Source organism: Centroberyx gerrardi, chromosome 14 (assembly GCF_048128805.1).
Source record: "Centroberyx gerrardi isolate f3 chromosome 14, fCenGer3.hap1.cur.20231027, whole genome shotgun sequence".
NCBI classification, from domain to species: domain Eukaryota; kingdom Metazoa; phylum Chordata; class Actinopteri; order Beryciformes; family Berycidae; genus Centroberyx; species Centroberyx gerrardi.
In genome coordinates this window covers 17,296,407-17,321,479 of record NC_136010.1, presented here as the reverse complement: position 1 = coordinate 17,321,479, position 25,073 = coordinate 17,296,407, and the positions used below count along the sequence as shown (strand labels likewise).

At 42.8% G+C, this 25,073-nt stretch overlaps 2 protein-coding genes across 3 annotated transcripts in view; both read right to left on the bottom strand.

Moving 5' to 3' along the window:
* The window catches only part of LOC139908023 (nuclear receptor coactivator 3-like), a 192,069-nt gene extending 187,192 nt beyond the window's left edge, over positions 1-4,877 (bottom strand). The window contains exon 1 of one of the 2 annotated variants that reach the window (XM_078288488.1): positions 4,807-4,877. The gene's annotated coding sequence lies outside the window, so the exon portion shown is untranslated. The remainder of the gene's footprint in view (positions 1-4,806) is intronic. The other variant, XM_071894590.2, reaches the window with a different exon arrangement.
* Positions 4,878-13,981: 9,104 nt separating this feature from the next.
* Positions 13,982-24,361, bottom strand: LOC139907988 (translocating chain-associated membrane protein 1-like 1). The gene is made up of 11 exons (XM_071894533.2): positions 24,022-24,361; positions 22,822-22,882; positions 22,551-22,669; positions 21,360-21,476; positions 21,204-21,262; positions 20,521-20,605; positions 19,393-19,463; positions 18,388-18,492; positions 18,052-18,195; positions 17,730-17,890; positions 13,982-17,461 (listed from the first exon to the last, which is right to left on the bottom strand). The coding sequence occupies exons 1-11, from the start codon at positions 24,139-24,141 to the stop codon at positions 17,388-17,390; spliced, it is 1,116 nt and encodes a 371-aa protein (XP_071750634.1). The 5' UTR covers positions 24,142-24,361; the 3' UTR covers positions 13,982-17,387.
* Between the last annotated feature and the right edge of the window lie 712 nt (positions 24,362-25,073).

Below are 25,073 nucleotides of genomic sequence, written 5' to 3'. Positions count from 1 at the left end.
ATACACAGATTGTCCTGACAGTCCATCAACTCATCCCTCTCTCTCTCTGCTCCCTCTCCCTCTGTCTCTTGTCATTTCATCCCTTCACCTCAGAGCCAATGCCTCTGGATTTTGTAGTTATTAAATAAACAGAGAGAAGTTTATTATTGTAGTCTACATCTAGCTCCTTAACTTGTCTAAAACACATTTCCATTTCCCCAAATGTGTTTTTTTTCTTCCCCTAAACCCAAAATTTGTGGTGAAATGACACCACACACAAAACACAGAGTGCACAGTGCACTGGATTTCCTGACATGTCAAATCCCAGCGAGGAGGACAGACTTCTTCACAAATCTTACTCCATTCAGACATCCACAGTCACTTTCATAAGTGGTCTTTCATTTGAGAGCTACTGTGTCACATTGTGCTCAAGGCAACGCAGTCTATGTTACTTCCATTTAAGAGGAATAGCTTCCATAATAGAATTTGTAGGGACATTTCTCTCATAAAAATGTTTCATGTCATGCTTCTGTCTATTTCTTCAAATTACATAAACCAATAAAAATGTAAATCAGTGCAGAAACGGCTTATTTAGGCTTTTAGTCAATGCTCTCCATTCTTAATAACAGTTTGGCTAGCCACTTAAGTGGTAGGCCCATCTCTGTGCCAGTGCATCAGTGATAAACGAGAAATGAGAAAATCCCACCCTGGATATTTAAAATATTTGTTTTTCGATGGTCGTTAAAGGACCCTGCAGTATGTTTTCAGCTTTGTGGAAAAGCCCGGCCAGTGACAGGGGGTTTCCCTGGGTGTTGGGTCTGACTTAGGTGGTGAAGCTGCATTTGGGGTGCGTTTCATTTTGTGGTGGGAGGTTTTACTCTGTAACACCACACAATAACATTTATTGGCAAAATAAGGCTATAGGAACATATTCTGAAGCCAAACGCAGAGGAAAATGTGCTGTAGGAACTCACTCAGAAGTCTTATGTGTAGAAAAGACACAAAATATTTTGTACAACACAATGAGGTTCACATTTTTTTTGCAGACTTCTGATGAATTGTAATGGCAAATATGTCACCAAAGAACAAAAGTATTTTAACTGCTTTATACCACAATATTAGTGTACTTTGAATAAAAAAAGAATCTTGAAACATAAATGATATATTATGTGTAATCTTTTATTGATTTAAAAAAACAAGAAATGTCCAAGTCTAAACTGTTTGATTGTTGCATTTTAAATAATTGTAAATGTAGTCGTTTTATTTTATTTTTTTTTTATTTGGTGATTGCATTACATTGTTTCACTTGTGTTTGGAAGAGTTTTGAAATGAAAACTGTGACACTGCGGCTGGTATTGACACTGAAGTGAAAATGTTGGCACTGTGGCGACAAAACTGAGCGCTCCTCTCTTCCTGTATCGTCCTGACTTATGAAAGCGCGTCAGCTTCCTGCACAACCACTAGAGCATCGACTGCAACACACACATGGCTCTGTCACATCTTTCAATGATCTCGACACACACACACACACACACAGACACACACACTGCTGACAGTAAGATCAAGAGCTCGTCTGGGAAGGAGTAAACACCGGCAGTTACAGTTGTATGATTCTGAATATGTAAATCATTCATGACAGTTTATCTGAGTGTGAAATGTGTGTGTGTGTGTGTGTGTGTGTGAGGGGGAGGGGGGCAGAGAGAGACAGAGAGAGAGAGAGAGAGAGAGAGAGAGCTACAGGGGAAAACCCACCCTAAAAGAGAATCAACAAGTAATTACTATAATCTGCTGCACTTCAGGGTGAATCTGCCAATGTGAACACATCTCTACCAATGTATCCAAACTGTGATATCATTGAGAGATACTTGGTGAAGGCTCTTCATTGATAGTGAATTGGAGAGTGACCTTGTGGGCACCGACAGGAGCCGAGATGTTTTTTTTTTGTTTTTTTTTTTTAAACGGATATGGGAAATATTTCTGGTGCTACGATAAAATAGAGCTCATTTGGACGTCAAAGCTAAAGCAAACATGGATCAACTGTCCAAGTCAAACTCATTATGAATGGAGCAGCAGCAGAATGTGTCTCTTGATGACATTACAGATTTGGGGCTCTCTGGGTTGTGGCTTGGGGGAAAGAGTCTTAAATGTTGGCAAATATCGACTTGACCTAAGCAACATCATAAGAGTAACACATCTGAATTCTATTTTAGAGTGGATTGTCCCTTTAAGCTGAACAGGAGATTAGCGATTCGACTGGCAGGATGACCCAAAAGCCGGTCATTAGGGCCTGATAGCAACAAAAAATAGCAACACCGCAACAAATCAGGCGTGGGGACAGCCACCTCTGGACTGGAGATGCCTCCGTGAAGGACAGGAGGACAAAAAAAATGAGTGAGACGGGGGGGGGGGGGGGGGGGGGAAGGACCCCCCTCTCTCTCTCTCCCCTCCTCCACAGAGCCGAATCAATGAGAGCTGCAGAAGATTAATTCCTGTTTAACACATCCTGACACATGGGAGAGGGGCCCCAACAACAACAGGACAACAGTTCAGTTCACCACACCGCAGCTGGGGGAGGCAGGGGACAGTGTCATCGACATACCACAGAGAGAAAAACCAGCCAGAGAAAGAGAAAGAGAAACAGTCAGAAACACACTTAAAGCAGAGCGAGTGAGTGATAGAGAGAGAAGGGGAAGCAAAGAATGTGGCCTGTTAGAGTCAGAAACTTCCTGGTTGGACGGAAACTAACAGAAGAAGCAAAGTCTGACGAGATCGAGCGGATTCAACGAGGGCAACGACAGGAGCAACAAAAGACCAGGAAGGACAAAGGAAGGAAGGCAAAAAATAAAAAAAACAAAAAAACACCAGGTAGAATTCCAGCACCTGAGCCCCTCCCCCTGCAGGACTCCACCCCCACCCCCACCCCCCCTCCCATGCCTTCCCATGGTCCCCGGGCTGGTGTGTGTGGCCCTGCCTTGTGAGGCCGGTCCCAGCCCCCGCCCCGCCCCCCCCCCCCTCCTCCACCCCCAGCGCCTGACCCAGTCACCAGCATCCCCTGCTAACCTCTGCCCCCCCCCCCCCCCCCCTCCTCCCATCCTTCTCCATTCAGCAAACATCATGCATCACTGTCAGCCTCCTCCTCGTCCCAATGTATTCACCCCGCCATCCGCTTAGCGCCGACCCCTCGCGGGTGCCTACAGGCCCAGCAGCCTGCCCACGTCTCCCCCTCCCCTGCCCCTGTCCCCCCCCCCCTCGATTTAGGAGCCCTCTGAGTAAAGCGAGCACGAGGTGGGGTGTGTGTGTGTGTGTCTCTGCGGCGCGTGTGTGTGTCGAACTGAGGCTTTGGCCACAGAGTCGACTGTAAATCTGTCAGGAGGGCCGCTGTGGAACGAGACGTGGGCTCGTCTCCGCCACACCCCTCCACTTGGGCAACAGACAGCCAGTTCACCCGGGAACAAAGCCGCAAACACACAGCTAAATTTAAAACAGGACTTTTTTTTCTTTTTTTTTCTTCATATACAATTAAGTCAAACTCTGGCCCCAGCATGATACACCTACCCACATTGACACAACAACTGGCTGCACCACTTCCCTTCAACTTCTGTTTACACACTGAAGAGCAGATTACTATTGCAGGTAGGGCTTCAAGTGTCTCGCTCAAGGACACGTTGCTTTTGATGGACACAACACTGACTCTTGCAGGGACTGAACCCGGGACCTTCCGGGTGACGAGACGCTCTCCCCAACCAGCAGCCCCCCCCCCCCCCCCCCCCCCCCCCCCCCCTGCAGATTCACACTGACACACAATCATGATAAAAACCTATGACAGCAACCATCATGAAGGGGGTTATGAAGGAGACATGAAGGAAAATACTGTGACCAGTTCACTGCCTGCACAACACAACGAGCACTCGCTCTTACAGTACACACACACACACACACACACACACATTTGCAGTCAATGCATGCCCCCATTCAATGCACTGACTTGCACAACCAAGACACACAGTCTTTCTACTTTTTATCGGTCAGCACTCGGGACGCCAGCTGACTGCGAGTCGGTATCGTCTGCTTTTTATTCCCCGCATCGGGGATATGTGTTGGACTTTGTGAAACCAGCAACAGTAAAACACAATAAACAACACCATGATTCAAGCGTGATGCGGTTACATGATTAAAACATGTATGCCCGCTGCAAATCTACCCAACATTTCGGTCCAAATTCCTTATATTGCGACAGCGCCAGGCTCAGCTGTGTGCACTACAGTTTCCCTCGGTCCTACACACTACTATCACTATCACGGACAGCAGCAGCTTAGCAGGCGAGGAGAAAAATGAACGAATCAGCCCGTTTGAATAGGTATCTGTCAAGTCCTATCCCGTGGTTGTGTGTGTGTGTGTACTCGCGCGCGCGTGTATGTGTGTGTGTGTGTGTGTGTGTGTGTGTGTGTGTGTGTGTGTGTGTATGTGTGCTCCCCAAAACTTCTCGATGCCTATTGGAAATACTTCTCTACCAGCCTGTGGACTGGCTTGCGTGATTGGCAAATAAGTTTCAACCTGCCAACATTCATTCATTTTGCAACGCGGACTGCAGAACAGATGGGAAACGTATCCTGCACTTCTTCCACATAATGGACAGGTTACTAAATCGTTGCTGTCATGGAAATGACCGTGCACGGTGCCCCGCCGTACCGATGCCAATATTGTGTGCACTGTCGCTGGGAGCCCAAGTGTGTACGTTTCCGTCCTATATCGAAAAATTCAACCAAATGCAAAGCCCGACTAAATTAATCGCAGCAGATTAGCGACAAATAAACAGCACGGACTCACCGACTAGATGTATCTCTCTACCGGATCGATAATTTCTTCTTTACACCATTAACTCTCCGCCATCTTCAGCACTGTTTGTTTAAATGGGAAACACTCCCGAAGCCCAAGAAGCCAGTTCTGTAAGTTGAGCGGCGAAGGGGCTTCTGGGTAACGGAGTTCGTTCGACCGGAGCGCCGCGCTTTCCGCCCCCACGTTCCACCGCGGAAACGGACTACAGCGAGACTACACCATGGCACAGGAGGGGAGGGGGGGCTCAGGCACTGTCTAGCAGCACACAGACGGATGTCAGCGACGATATTAGAGCAGAAAGATGCCACGGTGTTTATTTTTAGTCAACCTGAGCGGGGCTTGAAAAGCAAACAGTGACTTGTTTGCAGGGGCCTGTAGGCTAAAAGGTGTATCCACACTTTCTACCAAAAGAAGGCATTTGGGTAGAGAGGGTGGCGCGTAAGTAAACAGTCTAAACTTGGGAACAATTAGGACGCCACATAGTCTTCTTAGTTATCCTTGTCTGGTAATGGTGATGTAGTCTATTTTAACGAGATACACAATCTGGCTGAGAAATGCGTAGCCCATGTGTGTTAGGTGCCATTGACGTATTGCAACACCCAAATTATTTATGCAAAGCAGGGATTGACACTTCTAACTAAAATATCCCAGAGGAAAAATCAACATAATATTCCTATAATGTTCCTGTGGGTACTTATAGTGCGTCTGTGGTATTCAGTAATGAGTTTATAATTAGGTCTCGTACTTTTTGGTATTTTTATCTTCTATGGTATCACCGTAATATAAATATTCCTATAAGGACTTGTTTTGCACTTTGTATAGTATCCTTCTAAAATGTATTAAAGGATGCTAATAGTTCCTTTTCTTTTTCAGTCACAGAGAGATGTATCAAATATGACAGATTTAAACTAGATATGTCATTTTGACATTCATTTCTCTATGTATACCAGTTTGTAATACCTTCTAGTAGAGAAAATGTGGACACAGTGTCAGTTGTGTCATGATGGGGAAGTTATAACACATGACATGATCTCTATACATGATACCTACTTAAATCTATATTTGTTGAACCACATTATATGTTTACACATTATATATTTAACACTTAGTATTTACCTATATTTTCTTCTTCTTATAGCCTACTTGAGTAACTAGTATACAATAGATAATGCAATGGGTAAGTGCTAATTTGAAATTGTTAAGAAGTTGGCATTTGGTCTCTATCAAACAGAACAGAGAGGTGAACTCCACCTCTGAACTACAACTGACTCAATGTCTGCCAAAAGTCTCTAAACTCAAAGTGACATTTATAAATGCAAATCATATCACTTCATATCTCAGACTTGGATGATTAAGATACCAGAAAAGTTTCTTTGAAATTAAAACCATCGGTAAAAGAAGAAATATAATGTCATTTTGTATACTAAACCTAAAAATCAATATTTTGGGGACATTGTTCACTCAATTTTTGCTATATAGTGAGAGTAAATTATTTAATATGTTGCAACCAACCCCTGTTTAAGAGACTTGAGCTCCGTAGAAGATGAATTTCAAGAAAAGAGGGTTATTAAAATCCACTCTGTTTTTTGCACATGAAACAGACAAACGCTGAAGTGTTCCTTTACTTCCTGCAGCCCGGCAATATTTTCCAGAGCAGCAGAGCTTTCTGTGAACTGGGTGTGTTTAACTGGAGGGACTCTGGCTCCCTCAGGCCACCTATCTCTTATAGATGAGGCCCATATGTGGGCTCCATATGTGAGCTGGCAGGGTCAGCATGGAGCGCTGACGTCAGAGCCGGGTGGCCTATGAACTGGGGCACGTCGGCACAGCACCCCGACTCCTGCCAAGATATACTAGGCAGGCAGAGATAGCACCAAATCCGTCACCATGGTGATACCAGGCAGACAAGTGCACACAGATAGACAGATACAGCACACGCACAAAGACACACACACGCACACACAAAGTGAGTAAGGCTCCGGTTGTGTCAGTGACGGTGGGAATGAAAGAAGACGAGAAGAGGAAGGTGAGAGAGAAGTGAGACAAGATGATGAGATAGTGAAGTTTAGTTTGAGGCAGTTTAAGTGGAAGAAGAGACAAGATCACAGATAATGATAAATGATGTTTAATGCCCGAAGTGAAGGGTAGGAACAGTAGTTGGGGGGGGGGGAAAAATACTTATAGGTGCTGGAGAATCACAAAGTAGAAAGACGTGAGAGAGGGGGAGTGTGCAGAGTTGTCAGCGTGATGGAGGAGGAGGAGAGAAAGTGTCATGGCTGGAAGGAACACAGAGAGAGTGAAAATAAGGCTATTAAGTGACTCGGAGAAAGAGAGTGAGGGAATGAGGGAGTGCATGTAAGAAGGAGAAAGAGTAAGAAAGAGTAAGAAAACTTTGAAATAGGGTTGGGGAGAAGCTTTAGAGTAATAAGCAATTAGCCTCACGGGTCAGGCATAATTCATCCAGCAAAGGAGAACCACCAAGGAGCAGAAAATGTGATTAGAAAATAGCTTAATGAGATACATCATGGGGGATGCAAAAAAAGTGGATTTTCTAGGAAAGCAAAAAATTGCAGTAGCCTGTGGTTCGCATATATTGGAAATGTGCCAAAGATCCTTTGACTTTTTCATTTCAGTGGTAGCTGGTATTCTGAATAGATCTTGCATAGACCCAGAAAGAGCTACCTGCTTGTTCTGTCGATATTAAAGCACATTTCATACACAGGGAAACTGAATATGCTTTTACATAAAAACAATCAATACAGAGACACATACAGAAATAGTGCAAACCCGCAATAAAAATCTAGATCACATGGAGAAAAAATACAAACACACATATCGTGTATAGAGAAAATGTGCATATACATATAGCCTATCACATAGAGAACTGTCACGCACACACAGACACACAAACACACACACATGCACACATTAAGGGATAAGTAGAGAAGTTTTAAATCTCCTTTTAAAAGAAGTTAATGTTGGGGCACATTTCAGGTCCTCTGTCAGTTTATACCAACAACTGGGAACATAAAAGCTAAAAGCAACTAAAAGGTTGTAAAATTACAATTCTGTCTTTTATTCCGAAATAGGCAAAATAATTTCAAGGAAATCAGTTCATGGTACCATTGAGTAACATGTAGCCATAATCAATAGCTGTGCATTTGTGCATTTAATGTGTGTCTGTCTCTTGGTCACGGATGGATTCAGGTTTTGGATTCAGCTTGAACCCTCTTTTACAGTAAATTGACAGTGCGGGGTGAGAGAAAAACATGACAGAGAAAAGGAAATACTACAAAAGCCATTGTGAAGTAGGCTACAGAAAACAAGAGATGGGTGGGGGGCTGTAACATAGACCTGAGACAGTTACTGCATGACCACAATACCACAGCACCAAAACATATGCCTGAAGGTTGGGCACAATGTCACTAGAAGTGCCCGTTTAATGTTTTACAGATGAATGCAGTCCAGGTGTCGAGGCATGTCTCTGTTGACCACCAACAGGAGAAGGTAAGTCCCTTTGCTTAAAGATCCGGTGCAGTGAGAATCACATGGTGTTGTTTAACAAAGGGCATGTTAATGTAATGTTGTCCAAAATATTATAACAGTCAGTGTTGTGGAAATTTAACTAATGCTGTCCCTCTGGTTGTCAACAGAATCAAAACATTTTAGGAATCCAGTCTACTTCCTGGTGTAAATGATGTCACATATACCCAGATATGCATAGTTAATGAGGTGCTGCATAGTCTGTCAGACTGGTTGCTTGCCGAACTAACTAACTAAAGTCACCATGCTTCCATTATGGATTGTCTATGGATGCTGAAGATCCTGCACTTAGATACACATATATTAGTATGCAGTGGAAGAAAAATTAAAGAGAGGGATTAAGCTCTCACTCTGTTCTGCAAGCTTTGTCTGCAACTGGCATTAAAAAACACTTGGGTTTACTGGTAATAGGATGTTGAAGAACTGGTACTATCACTTTATATGAGCTAAGAAGTCTCAGGGTTACAGTTAGCGACACCAATGCTAGCTACCTTGGTTAGCTAACTTGTCTAGTTAGGCGGTGCTAAGCCTGTGGACAGAGCCACGCCCCCTCAACCTACTGAGAACTGACTGAGCATAGCAAGGCTCACTAAATCAGTTAACAAATTAAATGAACCATCAAAAGTTGAGAAAATGACACTCCTCGTTGTAGAAATCAATAGCAAGGTTGTCCTGACTGAACTAAAATCATTGCTCTGGATCTTTAACAGATGTCTCATCCATCCTCACTCCCTCTCACTTGGCTTTATGCCAGTATTATGCACAAGTAACAAGTGGACATATTTTTTTGCTTTTGTAAAGCTGCGCCAGTTCTCTCCAAAGTATTTGAATTTCACAGAAGTGACCTACTTGAAAAAGGTGAATTTTACTTTAAGCGTGCATTCTGTGGTGGGCATATCTGAAATAAAAGTATAGTTTATTTTTCTGAAGTTGCAGCAATACACTGGCGTACTCTTAGAAAATGAAGCATCACTGTTGAAATTCTGACTCATTTTAGACCTTTTCTTACAAATAGTTACTTACTTATTACTTACTTAGACACTTATTTTTGAAGATAGAATCACCTGAGATTTTTGAGAATTTCTGGTAGCCATGTTTTTTCCTGATAGACAGAAACTGTGGGAAGTTGTTTTACTATATGGCCAGCTGGCTCCGGGTAGCAGTGCCACAACATTTTAAACCACAATATTATGGTATTTATTATTAACCATGATTTGGAAAATGACATACTGATGCCTAAGGGTGAAAGCAAGTGACGTGAGGAAAGAGACAGAGACAGAGATAACCCCCCCACACACACACACATACACACACACTCAGCAGCAGCTAGCTCAGTATCTGACAGTATCTGTTTACATTTGGACTTGCCCATAATCCTTAAAGGTAAAATAAAGTACACTAATTGGCTAAGGTCAATCCTTCTAAATGGTTAGTGAGTGTGGGCAGAAGAAGATCATGCTTTGTTTTCCAGCACACTGTATATTGTTGAGACAGTAGCTCCGTCAAATTTAGGGGACTGCGGAAACAGTTGGGAGGGTGAGAGGAACAGGGAAGCTGTTTAACATTCCAAACAGGTAGGGAGGAGGCTTCAGGAGAGTAGTGGAGCAGCTACCAGCACGCGCACACACACACACACACACACACACACACACACACACACACACACACACACACACGCACACACGCACATACACACATACAGGTGTGAGACACATGGGGGTAAATGGAGGGAGGAAGGGGGCAGCTCACATGCAGAAAATGCTGTTACACTAACAGATTGTGTATATACTGTATGTGTGTGAGAGAGGAAGAGAGAGAGAGGGAGAGAGAGAGAGAGAGAGAGTCAGTAATGAACCAGGTGAATAAATATGGTTGCCTCCAGGTTTAGTGTTGAAATGTAATTTTTTTGTAATACTCATCCCACATTGCTAGTGTCCACCGTCTCTTTCCAATTTGGACAGGGATAGGTGAAGATAATATTGGGCACACATTGAATTGTGGGATGTGTTGAATTGTGGAAGACAGATTGCCAGGAAGCCGCCATCTTCATGCACCGGATCCAGTAGGATTAGTAATAAACATTGAGACATAGGTAGATAAGAGGTGACCTGGACTATGTAGGAGCTGAATGGAGTGGCTCATGTAGGGAGTATCAAACTGTATTCAAAAGAGAGGGAGAGTATACAGAGGTAAGAAATAAACAAAGTGGGACAGCACAGAGAGACAGATAGGAGAAAAGAGAAAATAACACTGGGGACTTGAAAAGACAGCGACAATGAGATTGAAGTGGAGTTATGGAAAATAATAAGTTTGTCATAAATCCACCTTATTGTCCTCCCAGTCCCAGGTTAACTATCCCCCTCTGCCTCCTGTGCTGTTTGTGCAACCTACCTCAGCATCACCCAATGCAAAATCAATACAACATGATAGGAGAGATAAAGCAAAAATGGGGCTAGTTGTAGAGTCATTGGCTTGAAAGCCTCAAGGGAGGATGAAGTTCCTGTCTAGAAAAACAAAACCCACAAAGGTGTAGTAAGAGGTGAGAGGGGTGGAAGTGTGGAAGTGCACAAGCTGAGTATTACAGAGACATTTAAGGCAATGAAGGAGTGAGACTAGACTGTATGAACACACGTGACCCCGCTAGTGCTGTCAGCTGTCCCAGCTGCTGGCTGTAACCCCCCGCCACCCCACCCCACCCCACCACATATGTGTGTGTGTGTGTGTGTGTGTGTGTGTGTGTGTGTGTGTATGCATGCACATACATGTACACATATAGGTGTGTAAAGATTCATGTGCCAGATGCACAGCTTGTTGGGGCCCAGCTGCATACATATGACACACACACACACATATACACACAGACACACACACACACGCACAAAACATTCCACACAGTCTGGAAGAAATGCATAAATCGTATCCATATTCCCTCTATATTTCTGTTGGTTTCTGTGTTTTGCAGTGTGAATGTTGCACGGAGGCATAATTGATTCCAGGCACATCCATGCTGACAGTATGGCTGAGGTCTTCAGCTGCCCTCTTCCCTCCCGCTGCCACATGCCGCACAGTTTGGGAAGGTCCTGCAAACAGCTATAGGCAACAAGGACTGAGCACAGTAGCACAAGAGCACTGCCTGTTATATTTGTTAACCCTGAAACACACTGAGCATCTATACTGTATGTAGCAATGTTAAGAAAATACACAGACAGACACAGAGCTAACCTCCTTATCTTGTCTCCCTGTTTTTATTAATAACAATAACAATAATGATAATACTAATAATTTATTTCTTTTTTTATGTATTTTGCCTGTTTCCAGGCTGTCCTTGTAAATAAGACAATTGTTCTTAATTTGTTATTATTCGTTTCTTATTTGTTCTTAATTGACTTGCCTGGGTAAATAAAGGTTTTAAAAAAACAGACACACCCCCACCCACACTCCCACCCAGCAACAGACACACATATACACACACATGCACACGCTAAATGATATATCCACAATGGCGGTCCAATTCGAAAGTATAGTTGGGTGTGAATGAGGTAGGCAAAAGCAATATAATGAGGAGTGATGCTGCCACCTCTCTTTCTCCTTCTCTCTCTCTTGCTATATCTCTCTTTCCTGTGTGTCTCTCTCTCTTTTTCCTCTCCTCTAGTCATCTAGTTATATAAAGATAAATGTATTTCACTGTTGTCCACAGCTTCTTTATTTCCAAACAGCTTTTCCTATCGCTTCCTCCGTTCTGGTCTCTACCCTAATTTGCATTTGCTGGCTCTGATGGACGCTGACAGGGCTCTGCTCACCTCTGTACACCACACACACACACACACACACACACACACACGTACACACACTCTCTCCTCCATCATCATAAGGGTTCTTCTATTCCTCTCTGTCTCTTTATCTGTTTGTCTGTCTCTCTTTCTCTCACTTCCCTCACCATTTTTTCTGTTCTGCTGGTTTCCATTCCCGTGCCTCTGATCCCTCCAGATGTTTCTACCCCTTCTACACTCTGTCCTTCATCGGTCTACACCTGCTCTATCGCTCACCTCACACACTCCCCTCATGTCTGTTCGCTCACAAATAGCCTTGAGGTCATGAACGTCTTTTCAGATCTCCTTGGTGCTTTATGGATCACTGCAAGTAAACCTGGCTGGGAGAGCAGCTGCTGCCCAATTTGCTCATTTGAGGCAATCAATGAAAATAACACTGAAGGATGACAATACTTCCAAGAGATTACACACACACACACACACACAAACGCGCACCGGTGCACAAAGACGAACACACATGCTCCAGTCCTGCTAATTGTTGGCTATTAGTCTGCAAGTCCGGGATTACATGTCTTATTAAATACAGAATTTCAAATGAGCTTCGTTAAATAAGAAAGTACTCCCCTTTTAATGAAGCTAATTTATATGGAAATTACACATAATACTGACGATTCAGCGAGAGATTTATCCTCATTGGATGAAGGGGAGGAATTAAAGAAAAAAAGAGCGGGAGAGTGATTTTTCCCTCGCCTTAGCGGGTCTTGGATTCTTTTTGCAAGTTCAGTTTGCTTTTGAGACACACACACACACACACACACACTCACAGGGTTCAGGTCACGTATGTTTGGGTTAGGTATATAGCCATCACTGTGTGTGTGTGTGTGTGTGTGTGTGTGATGGAGAGTGTGTGTGTGAACTCCTGTCCTTGTGCTGACCCTGCAGAGCTCCAGCCTGCCTCTCTGGTTCCCACTGATCCATCATGCTGTCTGATTGCCCAGAGAAAAGCCATTACTCTAAAACAACAGGACACATTAGCAGTGAGCTGCAGGTGTCTCTTTTCTACGTGCCGCTCATTCCTCACCATCCGTGGATGCAGATGTCATGTTTACACTGCCCTACCAGTCAAACTGTACAGCGGTGTGGCTGAGGTACATGTGTCTCTTATCTGAAGCTCGCTCTCACTTTCAGAGAAATTCAGAGAAATACAGAGATCCAATTGCAGCCCAACAATTGATTCAGTTTGTTGGTTGACTGCACTCTAAACCCTGCTTTATGAGTGTTGAGAGGCTTACTGTGTGTTAAGACAATGTTTCTCTCTTTCTCGCTCCGACTAGTGATTTATTAATGCAGGTCTGTATGCAGCTATGCCCCTGCAGACTGCTTCTGTCCCTCAGGCGAAAAGCTCATCATTGCCCCCTGGTGGTAATTAGTCAAGAAGTAGGACTTGGCCACCACTTATTTCCTTATGTCTCTTTTTGTCTCCTTACACCATCCTCATGTGGGTGAAAGTGTGCATGAAAAACGCCTGACTTTGCGTATGCCATCAAATATAGCCATGTAGTGAAATAGGAGGAAGGGAGTAGTGAGTCTTGTGCAGGAGGCTAGAAAGAGAAACGTCAAAATCTATGTTTTGTGAGTGTTTTGAGAGCAACCCTGCTGTATGACTGACATTTTCCTCGCTGGTTCTCCTCAGAGGTGGATAATTATCTAAGAGAGCTCTCACAATTTACTGTGCACTTTCAAATTGCAATGTTTTTGTGCGTTTCCCCATGGAGTTTCCATGGAGACAATTCAACTACTCAACCTGCAGGCAGTATGTAAAAAATACGTTATGAGTTTAATAAGTTTGAATAATGAACAAAAGCTTTATTCAAACATGAAATAAAAAAATAGTGACAAAGAAAAAAGAACAGAACTCACAAGAATTTGCATAAATATATACCATCAGAGCATTTCAGAGACAACATCTTTAAAAAGGAATATATCGCAACATCTATAAACAAGCAGCAAAATAAAAACAAATCAAGGACAATGAAGAATGAAATATCCGAATACAATAGTAACATTTGTGTACCTGCTGTGCAGGTCTTTTCCAACTGATCTCATGGTAAAATGCATTAATGATTGTTGCCACCTAGAGGTTGTTGATACAGTTAATTCATTGCGGTCTTGTTATTTTGTATCAATTACAAAATGAAAACAAAATGCACACATTTTTATCGAACAAGTCCCAATTGATAATTAGAGGAGAATCGATGCAGAAACAACCCAAGGTGAGAAGTGTTACGGTGCCCTGACATAATGCATATTATTCAGAAAGTGCATTCCTGTGGGATTATACAGGCTGCTGTATCTCACAGCGAGGGGCCATGAACTGCACTGTGGCTCACGTTTCAGAACCGGATCGTCCACTGACCGTCGCATGACACCTGATGAGCGAGGGAAGCTCACAGAGGGAAGCTCACAGAGGGTTTCACTCCGGCTTTCCTCGGCTATAAAATGCAGTTTGTTGGTGCCGAGTCCGGCCTTTCACCTAAAGGTGGGCGAGTAGACGATCGAAGCCGCTGAAACCGGCCTGCAGGACTCACCCTGGAACAAATTCAACACTGTACACAACATTTGCTCATCTGATCATGTGATTAAACAGATGTGTGGATGACTAGTGTTATTATACTGGTGTGTTTTACTATCATGTATTATGTGATAGCTGCAGTATACACCTGCAGCATAGTGTTAACTGAGCATTGTCATACAATTGAGTTCACTTTGCTCTAGTAAGGCCATGAAGTTAAATAAATCATTAGGCTACGTCATTTTTTTTTACACTCATACAACAATGTGTACCCACACTAACAGTTCAGCAAGCTTCATTCTTATATAAAAAACAACTCATATCAATATGGATGCAAAACAAATATTCACACGTGTGTACTGAACAACAGTGAATTTCAACAGTTTTCCCTCTATAAAAATAGCTTAAAAATCTGACACATATTTTAGTACAGTGTAGGGTTAGGTCATAGATTTTTTTTTCTTTTACAACTGAGACAGTTCAGTAACAGGCTGGTACATAAATCCTCTGCTCCCCCTTCCCTCCTATGACACTGCCATACACAGACATAGGGCTTTAAAAGACCACCGGACTCCCAATAAGGAGTGGTAAAGGGAGCAAAAATGAATGGCATCTTCATCTACTCCCGGCTCTAAAACTAACAGGAAAAGACTTTCCTCCGAGCTCCAACTGTCTGCAGACAGGTGGTACGGTCTTTCCAGTATATAGGGCTTTACATGCACAGTGGTTTTAGTAGTAGAGCGGGACTGGGCCCGTGACAGAAAACAGAGTAGGGCCATAGCAATGTCAGGATCACTGGAAAGGTGAAGCAGGAAGGCCAAAACATGCCACATTTGGCAAACAGAAATCACAGAATCTCTCTCACACAGGATAAAGGGCTATGAGGGGCGGAGACACTGAACACATAAGCATTTAGTAACCGATAACCTATAGAACATATGCCTATCCACAACTCAGTGTTTTACACACAGAAGCATGTTGGGAACTGAGACCCACCCAAACAAAGTGAAACAAAAGGACAGGATGTGATTGTGAAACACAACAAACAGGGCGGGAGTCAATAAACAGATTGTCACATTTCATGCTCTGCACACAGGCAATAGTGTTTTACGAGACAAGCAATAATAATCATCGTCATCATCATCATCATCCAGACCCGGTTAATTCCATAAACATACACACTAGGCAAAATAATACAAACAGACCGTACACACACGAGTGCACAGGCATACACACACACACACACACACACACACACACACACACGCCCCCTCACAAACACATCTCCCATTTCAGCATGGGATGTAACTTATAGTGTAAGTGGTGAGTAGCTTGTCCCCTGATACCCAGGAATAAAAAGGCAAAACAGAGAAGGCAAACGGAACGGAACGAAAGCCGAACGAGTGACGTGGACCACTGACATTATAAGGACACTTGAAGGAGGATTGTACTGTTTGGATTAACTGAAAGCAGTTGCTATGTACCTCTGTCTTTGCTGGTTATAGCTTTTCAAAGCATATAAAATAATAGATATCTGTAGTATATGACAAAAATAAATAACTCAAACCTCTTGCAGCAGTTGTAAAAAGGCCACTGAACGCTTGTGTGTGTGTTTGTGTGCGAGTGTGTGTGTGAGAGAGACGCAAACTCAATAGCACAGGTAGAAACTAGCCATAAAGCCTTTAGCTTTAAACCATCATGCATTGACATTACCATATACAAGACTGAAGTGCAGCCTCATTCAGACAATTTCTTGCTCAAATTTCCCATCATGCCATTATAAAGATTTTACTGTATGCATACAGTACAGCATCACAGGTTACAGTACAGCTTCCTCTTGGTAAGTCTCCTAACCTGGATGATCCCCTGTATTAGGGTGAAGCTGATTGCTAGGCTAGTGATAAACACAAACTAAAATATAAAAGTGCCTCAATCCTGCAACGTGATGGATTTCATAGGCAGAGGCAAGTCAAATAATGGCAGTAAATGATCAAGGGGTTAAGCGCAACTGGCTTCAGTTACTTGGTGACAGCTATGCCAAATACCTAAATAGCACAAGTATTCTTCTAGAGCTATTAATTTAGTATCTTTTCACAAAGTTTTCCTGACAACAGCAGAATATCAAAGTGCTGTCTTGCAGAGCAAGAAAGGCTATATTTTTGGACGTGAGCCAGTGGCCAGTTTAGCAGGTTTGGCTGAATAAGGCCAAACAGCCAGTACAGATAGTCTGTACACTAACACTTTACATTAAGTTGCCCTGAAGTCAAAATTCAGTAATCACTGTAGTTACAATATCACACTTGCATCTTAAGGTACTGTGATGTAAATTGAGTCACATGTCACATCGCAGAAGAGCAACTCAGTTTAAAGTACCCGACGAGTGATCATTATTTTACACAAAAGGACACTTTGAAGAACTAAATCTATCCTGTTAAAGCATCAAAACCAACCCTGCCCAGCCAGTGTCCCATCTGCAGAGAACCCAAATGAATAATAAACATTTCTAACAGACAGTAACACAGAACTTTTTAAACAGGAGCTTCAACCCCAAAGGGACAGTTATGTAAGGTTTCTTAGTGCGCTTAAATGGTTGTTTTGGGGAGCAGTAGATAGGATTTGAAGTTGTGAAAAGATAGAATGTCACATTGACAGAACTCCCTCACTCAGTTTTTCCACTTCCTCCATCTCTATGAAGCTTTGGCTTTTCTTGCCCGTGGTGACGTTTTATCCTCAGACTTCACAACGCCATTGGCAGCACCTCCTGACAAGACAAGTGAATACAAAACATCCTTGATGAAAAAAAAGAGGAACCCATGCAGATTTTAGATCTGGATGCTCAAATGTGCTTTCAGCAGTATTACAAAAGGATCGGCTGGCTAGATGCATGAAAGTAGTAAACAAACAGTGTAGCAATTAGCAAGTGTAACAAGCAAATAGCAGGTGCGTGAAGTGAAAACTGGACATTTTTTAAAGAAAGCACTGTGCCAAAGTGGAAGACCGACCAGAGGATGAAGCTCTGGCTCACTCACCCCTTGCAGGCTCCCTCTTGTGAGGCTTGCTCTTTGGGCTGACTGCCTTCTTCTTGGAGGCCTGGTTCTGGCTGTGCTCCCTCCACTTTTTCAACTGGAAGTTAATGAATTTCCACATCATCCAAGCCTGCGTCAGGCAGATAGCTGCCAGACAAGTCATCCTAAGGGGTGAGGAGGACACATTTTAAAGAAACTGTACTGGGATAACTTAACTTTTGTGAACAGGAACACAGTACTTTGGTCACCTTGTCATCTTAATGTTTAAATTAGAAGGCTAGGAGACAAAGGGGGCCGGTCTTGTTAAACTGCCGTCTAGACTTGCCTGATGGTGAGCACATTGAAGTTGCCTTCCGCCAGCGAAAACCCCTGGTTTTCCGTACGGGGCAGCCCAAATCCAAAAGTCAGAACGGAGAGTGTGAGGGTGAGGAGGCGGGCGATGACAAAAAGCAACGCCCACAGAGTAAAACTGCAAAGGGAGAAAGACGCAGTGATGGTTACCGTGACAACATCAGAGAGACATCCCGTCAGTGCGGTCAGACCGGGAAGGTAAAATAAAACCATCCACTGGTATCATAAATGCTAAGTGAAAGAATGGCGCCCTGCTTGTATGGATCGACACGTGCATAGATGGGTGAAAACGTAGGCTGCTGTCAGATACCCCTTCTGCTTGTTCTCGTCGCTGAAGTAGAAGAGGCGCGAGGCATGGAACAGGAGCTCCACCAGGTAGTGAGGGACCAGCAACACCAGGCCCAGTCGGTGCAGGCTGAACACACAGGAGACAGAGAGTGGGCGACACAACACAGAATTAGCCCAGGTCAACGCGGGACACGAGGAAAGAGGAAGTCAACTACACTGATAAATGAGAGCAGGAGGTGTCACTGAACGCTAAAAACAACCCAACGCATGATTTACAGAGATGCTTCTTAGAGGCTATCCAACATGCAGTTCTGAAGGAAAGGAGATGAGCAGAGGAGAAGAGATTAAATAAAAAACAAAACAATGGGGTGAAGCAGGAGGTCAGAAGTTGATGCTGCATGGTTTCAATTTAGTGCTGGGACGCAAGTCAATTGCCCTGAGTTAGAGTTTAAAAGGTGATCTTTATGGGGTCGTGTAAGGACAATAAAGGATCGTCAAAGAGGTTGACAGGTAAGAATCTATTCCCAGCCCCTCACGTCAATCACTCCATACACTCTGAGACACTGCATAAGTAGATAGCTGTAACCACACATCATTCTGGCACATTTGGAAAACAAGTGAAGCAGACCTGGCTCAGAATGACTGTTTCAAATAATTGTTAGCATTTGTTTTATTCTGCTTAGAGAGGATGACAGGTGGAGTTACTGCAGATCCAGATAGTGTCAGGCAAGATGTCCAAGTTGTCAATCACAGAAATGTATGCTAGATTGACTTTCGTATACTTTCCTGCGATTGACTGCACTTTCCGGTGCTCCTGACAACATACTGTCCTAGGTGATAATCTCCGCCTATCTGGAAGGCTAAAATAAACCGTAAAAAGTAACATTATTTTACCCAGGACTGGTTTGAAACTTGCTTGGTCATTATCAGGGTAAATATGCAGGAGAATATGCTTCTCTTGCTCAAAAACCTCTTCTCTATTCTATCTACTGAAGATATACTCAAACAGAAGCATTATTTGACTCACTTTAAGACGTAGGCACCAGTGATGTGGACAACATAAAGGCAAATGTAATAGAGCTGGCGGGGAATGTCCTCCTGCGAAAAAACACAGAAGTGGAAGAGAGCGTGTGTTTGTTACTAACAGCAGATGCCCTGTAGCAGAACCTTCAATTATCACACGCAGTTTGCTGGAAAGGTATTTGGACAGCAGCGCATTTTTTTTAAATATTTAGGCTCTGAGCACTTACTACTTTGGATGTGAAATGACTGAGTGAGTATTCATTAAAGTAATTATATTTATTATATAGTCAAACACTCTTAATGTGCAATTATGCAAGTCTGCAACACAAAATAATTACCAAGACTCAGCATCAGTTATTTTCAGGTACTCTTCCCAGATTTTAAACAGAAATATGCTCATACACATATGAGAATTAAGCTGTGACCTACACTTGGCTTTAATTTACTCTGAGACAATATATGTGCATCATCAGGGAAATTACTACAAGTTAGCAAACACATGAGTTATCCCACAAGCCTCAAATCAGCTATTCTCTCGCTATGGAGCATCAAGATGGGCATGGATGAACATTTTGTCCCTACTAATTTCACTATTGAATTCTACTTTATAAGATAATAACTTAGAACTTATAAGATAATAAAAAAAGTCATTCTTGCCTATCTTGTATTGTACCAGAGGCAGGATGATTTGAAGTACTCCGTGGTTAACTGCAGTACTTTAGCGACTATGTTCTCCATACTGCACACATGTGTCATTTAGAGTCAAAGCCCTCAACCGATTCCTCACAGAGATGCATTGAAATGCCAAGAGGGATTAGCAGTGGTTGGAAGAACATCAACAAAATAAGATGTGAACAGCACTCCACTCTTCATAGGTTACAGACTTTTCTTTACCACTTCATCTAATAAAGGTGTATGTGGCTGATGAGGCTATAAAAACCCATATTAAAGTGGACAGTTTCTCTTTCACTTGAGACATTGTGCCAAGTAAAAGCACTACAGAACCAATAATCAAACAACGTGTCGCTGTCCTGCTAAGATACAGTAACACACAAAAAACTGAAAGATTAAAGTGTATCATATTTCATATCACGTGTTTCTTTCAAGTACAACATTTTTAAATGATCCTTACCTTTCGTACTTTTTGAAAGTACAGCTCAGGAAGTGCATGGAGCCAATAGGCAATTTGGCAAATGTAGAAGAACTTGACCTGAAAACTGGACAGAGGAAGAAGAGACAAGCCTGGGTGTCATTTCACCATATGGACAGAAGTTAAATCATATCAATATACAATCAATGTTGTTGTATGCATCTGTACTGTCGTAAAATTGTTACTTAAAATACACTGAATACACTGACATTATATTACAACAGTGAGAAAATGTGAGGGAAAGTATCTTCCACAAAGCCCTAGAGCAGCAAAGCCTAATTTGGAATACAAAACAGCATCAGTTTGGCTTCATATCGCTTCTCACTGATCCCTGACATTAAACTTGGACTAAATCCTGATAAGATGAAGCCAAATAGTGAAAAAAACACATACTGCATTGTGCATTATTAAAGCTGCCAAAAACATGGGAAATAAAGCCATTTCCACACCACCAACTGGCCTGAAACTGTTGAAGCACAGAATCATTGTGGATGTTTTTAAGTGCTTTACAATGCCTGGATCCCCCAAGCAGGAACACATTGTAATGAAGACTGACTTTTTTAAATTTTAAAACTGGAAAGAAGCGTTTTTTCCCCCTGGAATGAACGATCAAAGTGGAATCAGGTGAGCTGATGATGTAAAGGAGTGTATAAATATTTACTTACACCATGTGTGTGTGTGGGTAACCCTCCCATAGGAAAGTAGGATTTGTTGCGAATTCCTCCTACCAAAGAAAAAGAGACATTGCATAAGCGGGAGCCCAGTGCAGGCTGGCACAGCATGCTGTTTGGCTCCTGGCTGCGGCCACTTGGCCCTCTTACCGCCGTCAGGATGCTGCAGCCCCAGATGAAGGAGAATAAGTAGAAGGCCGCAAGCTGTCCAGACTCATTGAACTTGCTGTGTTTGGTTTTCGACAGGTGCAACCTCCGGTTCATTTTCTGAAATTAAAACAGAATATGATACTAGGTGAACATGATAATATACAAGTCGATACAGGTGACATCTTTTATTTCTTGCATAAATATGGCAAATAAAGGGTGTCATTAATGCTATATGTCCATTTTGAAAAAAAAAAGAAAAAAGCTCATATTTATTCATACTTCCAAAAAACTGGTGATTCCCTCCTCACACCTATCACTATTTTTGACAGCATTTAACTTGAATAGTATTCAGTGAAGTATTTCACTTTTTAATGTAAGTAATACTTTTATAAAATGATGTGTTACTTTATTCAATAGCTGTTATTTCATTATGAAAACAATAAAGGTTTATGTGGATGAAGTATAACTATTTCATTTATGACGAAAAAGAGGATGAGGATAATCCTGCTGTTTACGACTCTCACAGCTCAAAAGTAAATTGTAACGAGTGTAAATCGCTGTGCAAGTTTTCCACTTGATTCCACTTGCACAAATGCCATGAGTGCAGTCTTACTTTCCTTTTGACCTCAACTTGGAAAGAAGATTGAAGAGAAAAAAAAAAAAAAAAACATTCTTGCACACACTTGGTATGTAGACTAAATGAAACTTTTACTTTTGGACCAAAAAGTTATTTTCTGTCTGTTAGGTAGAAGGATTGCCTCCAATTACTTACAAATGTCTCTCCAAAAGTCAGTCATGGACCGGCACAGAAATAAAAAAGCTAAACAAAGATGCGCGTAGACAGCGCACAGGTTGCATCAGCCATTATAATATGCTTGAATTCTTTTGAAAATCTATCTATGTAAGAACTGAGAAGATGGAGATGGAGAGATTGTCCAGCGCTGTCTCTTTCTTTCACTCATACACACTCACTCCCACTGACATAATTACTCTCTAGCAGGCTATATTCAAATAGCCCAGCATTCATTTTCATATCCTCTCCCCACACATTCCAGCAACAACCACAGGAGTCTAACACCACCCTGTTTAAAAATGTAAATAAAAAGATTATCAAAACCAAATAAACAAGCCATACTGCTGCAACTGAAAACAATGTTGAGCCAGTGTGAGCTTGGATGTTAATGTACTCACGTCGAGAATATATTCCTGTATCAAGGCGTGGAGTATGACAGCGATGAGCAGGTAGAAAAACACTGTGGCCACATCTTTAGGCCCATACTGGTAAAGGTTCACTGGCTCAACCTTCTCATCTGAAAAAAAAAAAAAAGAAAAAAAGAAAAACAAAGTTGCCTAAACGATAGCTTAAGAAAAACAAGGCCACTGAAGTGATGAGGATTTATTCAGGTATCAAGTAAAAAAATACTGAAATGAATAAATCTTGGATCTATGAACTTCAGCTCACCAAGAGCTTGTGTTACGTTGTACTGGACGGTGATGAACATGATGGCAAACTTTGCTGTCACCTGTGAGAAAAGGAGAAAAGGGGATCAACAGACTGACTGTAACTCAGAGAAAATGCAGTCACTGGGTTACATGCCTTACACGACCAAAATGAGAGATTTCATACAAAGCAAGCCAAGCGTCGGTCTTAATAAACGAGCATTGAATTAACTGTACGTAGAAGCCTGCTGGAGATTCTCTGCCCATATATGAACAGCTCTAATTAGTAAACCTAACTTTCTGTCATGGAGGATAGCTTTTCTATAGAGGTGTAGGTATGTAGGCAAGTACTCAGATAAACAGAACACCCTGATGGCCGCTGCCATACTTTCACTTTCTCTTGCAGTATCAAATCTGCTATCAAAATGTGGGAAAGTGTATCATCGTCACATACACATATGTGAGGACTGGTGTGTCAGAGCCTGAACGCAGTGGTTTGGTCCGGGGACCTGCAGGGGCTCCATAGGGTCCCCAGCAAAATGAGGTGTAGTTTTATTTCACTACCATTACCACGCTGAGACTATGTATAAGGATGACAGTTTTCATCATAGGTTTCACTCTCCCCACTCTTGTTTTCACACCACCTACAGCTTAGACATTTCTTATTCTGCACCAAGTCATATCTGACAAAAAGATCTTCTCTCATGAGGTTTCCTTAGGACTAAATCGTATCAAATGGGGATCTGGTGACTGACATTTTTTTTTTGCATTTGCATTTGCAGACTGGGCCATGTGCCTGCTGGATTTGGGTGGGGACTGGAGAGTAAGGAGGATAGCTATCTTGTTTCATTTAGACGTGCCTTGCTACTAGCCAGATAAGGTGTAGTTGCTCAGCCGAAGCAAAGCAAATGGTAAGACATGCAGACATACAAGCCTGGCCATCTCGCTGGCCAATGGGCACATGCATGCATTGATTCCCTATTGAGGCAATGCACTGGCTGACTGGCCAAAAAGACTTGTTAGCTGTGCTAGTGGGCCTCCTCACCATCTTCTTTGGCAATCACTGAGACACATGAGAAGGGAAGGAGACGCTAGCGCCCTGCCCCTGGAGAGCTGCTGTCATGTCAGCTAGTTAGCTGCAGCTAACATCACCTAGCTAAGCACAGCTCCTGCACTGTTTCTGGGCAGCTGGCATGGCTGTGGCTCCGCAATCACACCGTACCTCGAACATCAGGCCGAGGAGAATGATCATGGCCAGACACGAAACCATATCGGCGTGGTTCTGGATCACAAACTCGTGGCTCAGCACCGGTGGGCTCTTGTTCTTCTTGCGGAAACCCATGGTTGACCGACACGGCTCTCCCTCCTCTGGCTCCGGGCTGCCGTCAGCGTCACCGAGTCGAGCTGGTTAGCTTTCCCCGCAGCGCTGGCTGGCACGTCTCAGCTGATGATGTTGTTCTCCTTGGCTGTCCGCTCCACTGCAGTCAGTAAACACAGTGAACCGCTGCTCATGTGTTTAAAAACAGTCATGAAGATGCATCGCACTAAACACCACAACAACACCCACTTTTTTCCTGCCTGGTAAGTCAGATGACGTGCCCTCCCACTCCAAAACCCCATTCATGAACCGCCCATTGTCATTGACGTAGAAGGAGAACCCAGGGCCCGTGCTGCCTTCAAGTGCTCCTCGTAAGCTCCTGATTCCGAGATTGCAAGTCGTAAATAAGACTTGTCGCACATTCAAGTGACAGTAACTAAATGGACCCTGAAACAAAAGCAAAGAGTGAACAAAAAGCTACTTTGTGTTGTGGTGGCAGAATAAAGAGGACAAATGTGCATCAAGCATGCAATTGATTTACAATAAATGTTATGAATTAGTCAAAAGTTCACATGCACTAGTTGTTTCCTTCCAGGGCATTTTAAGACTTGTGATCACAAAATGACTTGTTATTTGGGCCGAAAATTTATGTCGCACTTGAGACGACAATTCACCAGTTTATTGGGTCGTTCATGTCATGTCAACTCGTAATTGGAATATTTCCAATAGCACTTGAAGGCAACTCCTTGGCCCTTTTTCGTTCCTTTGCCCTCTTCTTATTAAAGTTCCAGTTTCAGAAGAGGAGCAACAGAAAAAAAGAAAAGGACAGCCAGGTTTAAACATTTACTTATTCCTCCGCCTGAAGTTAGTCTCTGTATTTTTGGCATTTTTGGCTTGTGACATCTTGCTCGGCCTATATGGCTATTACTATTGTGAAAATGATATTTTACAATAAA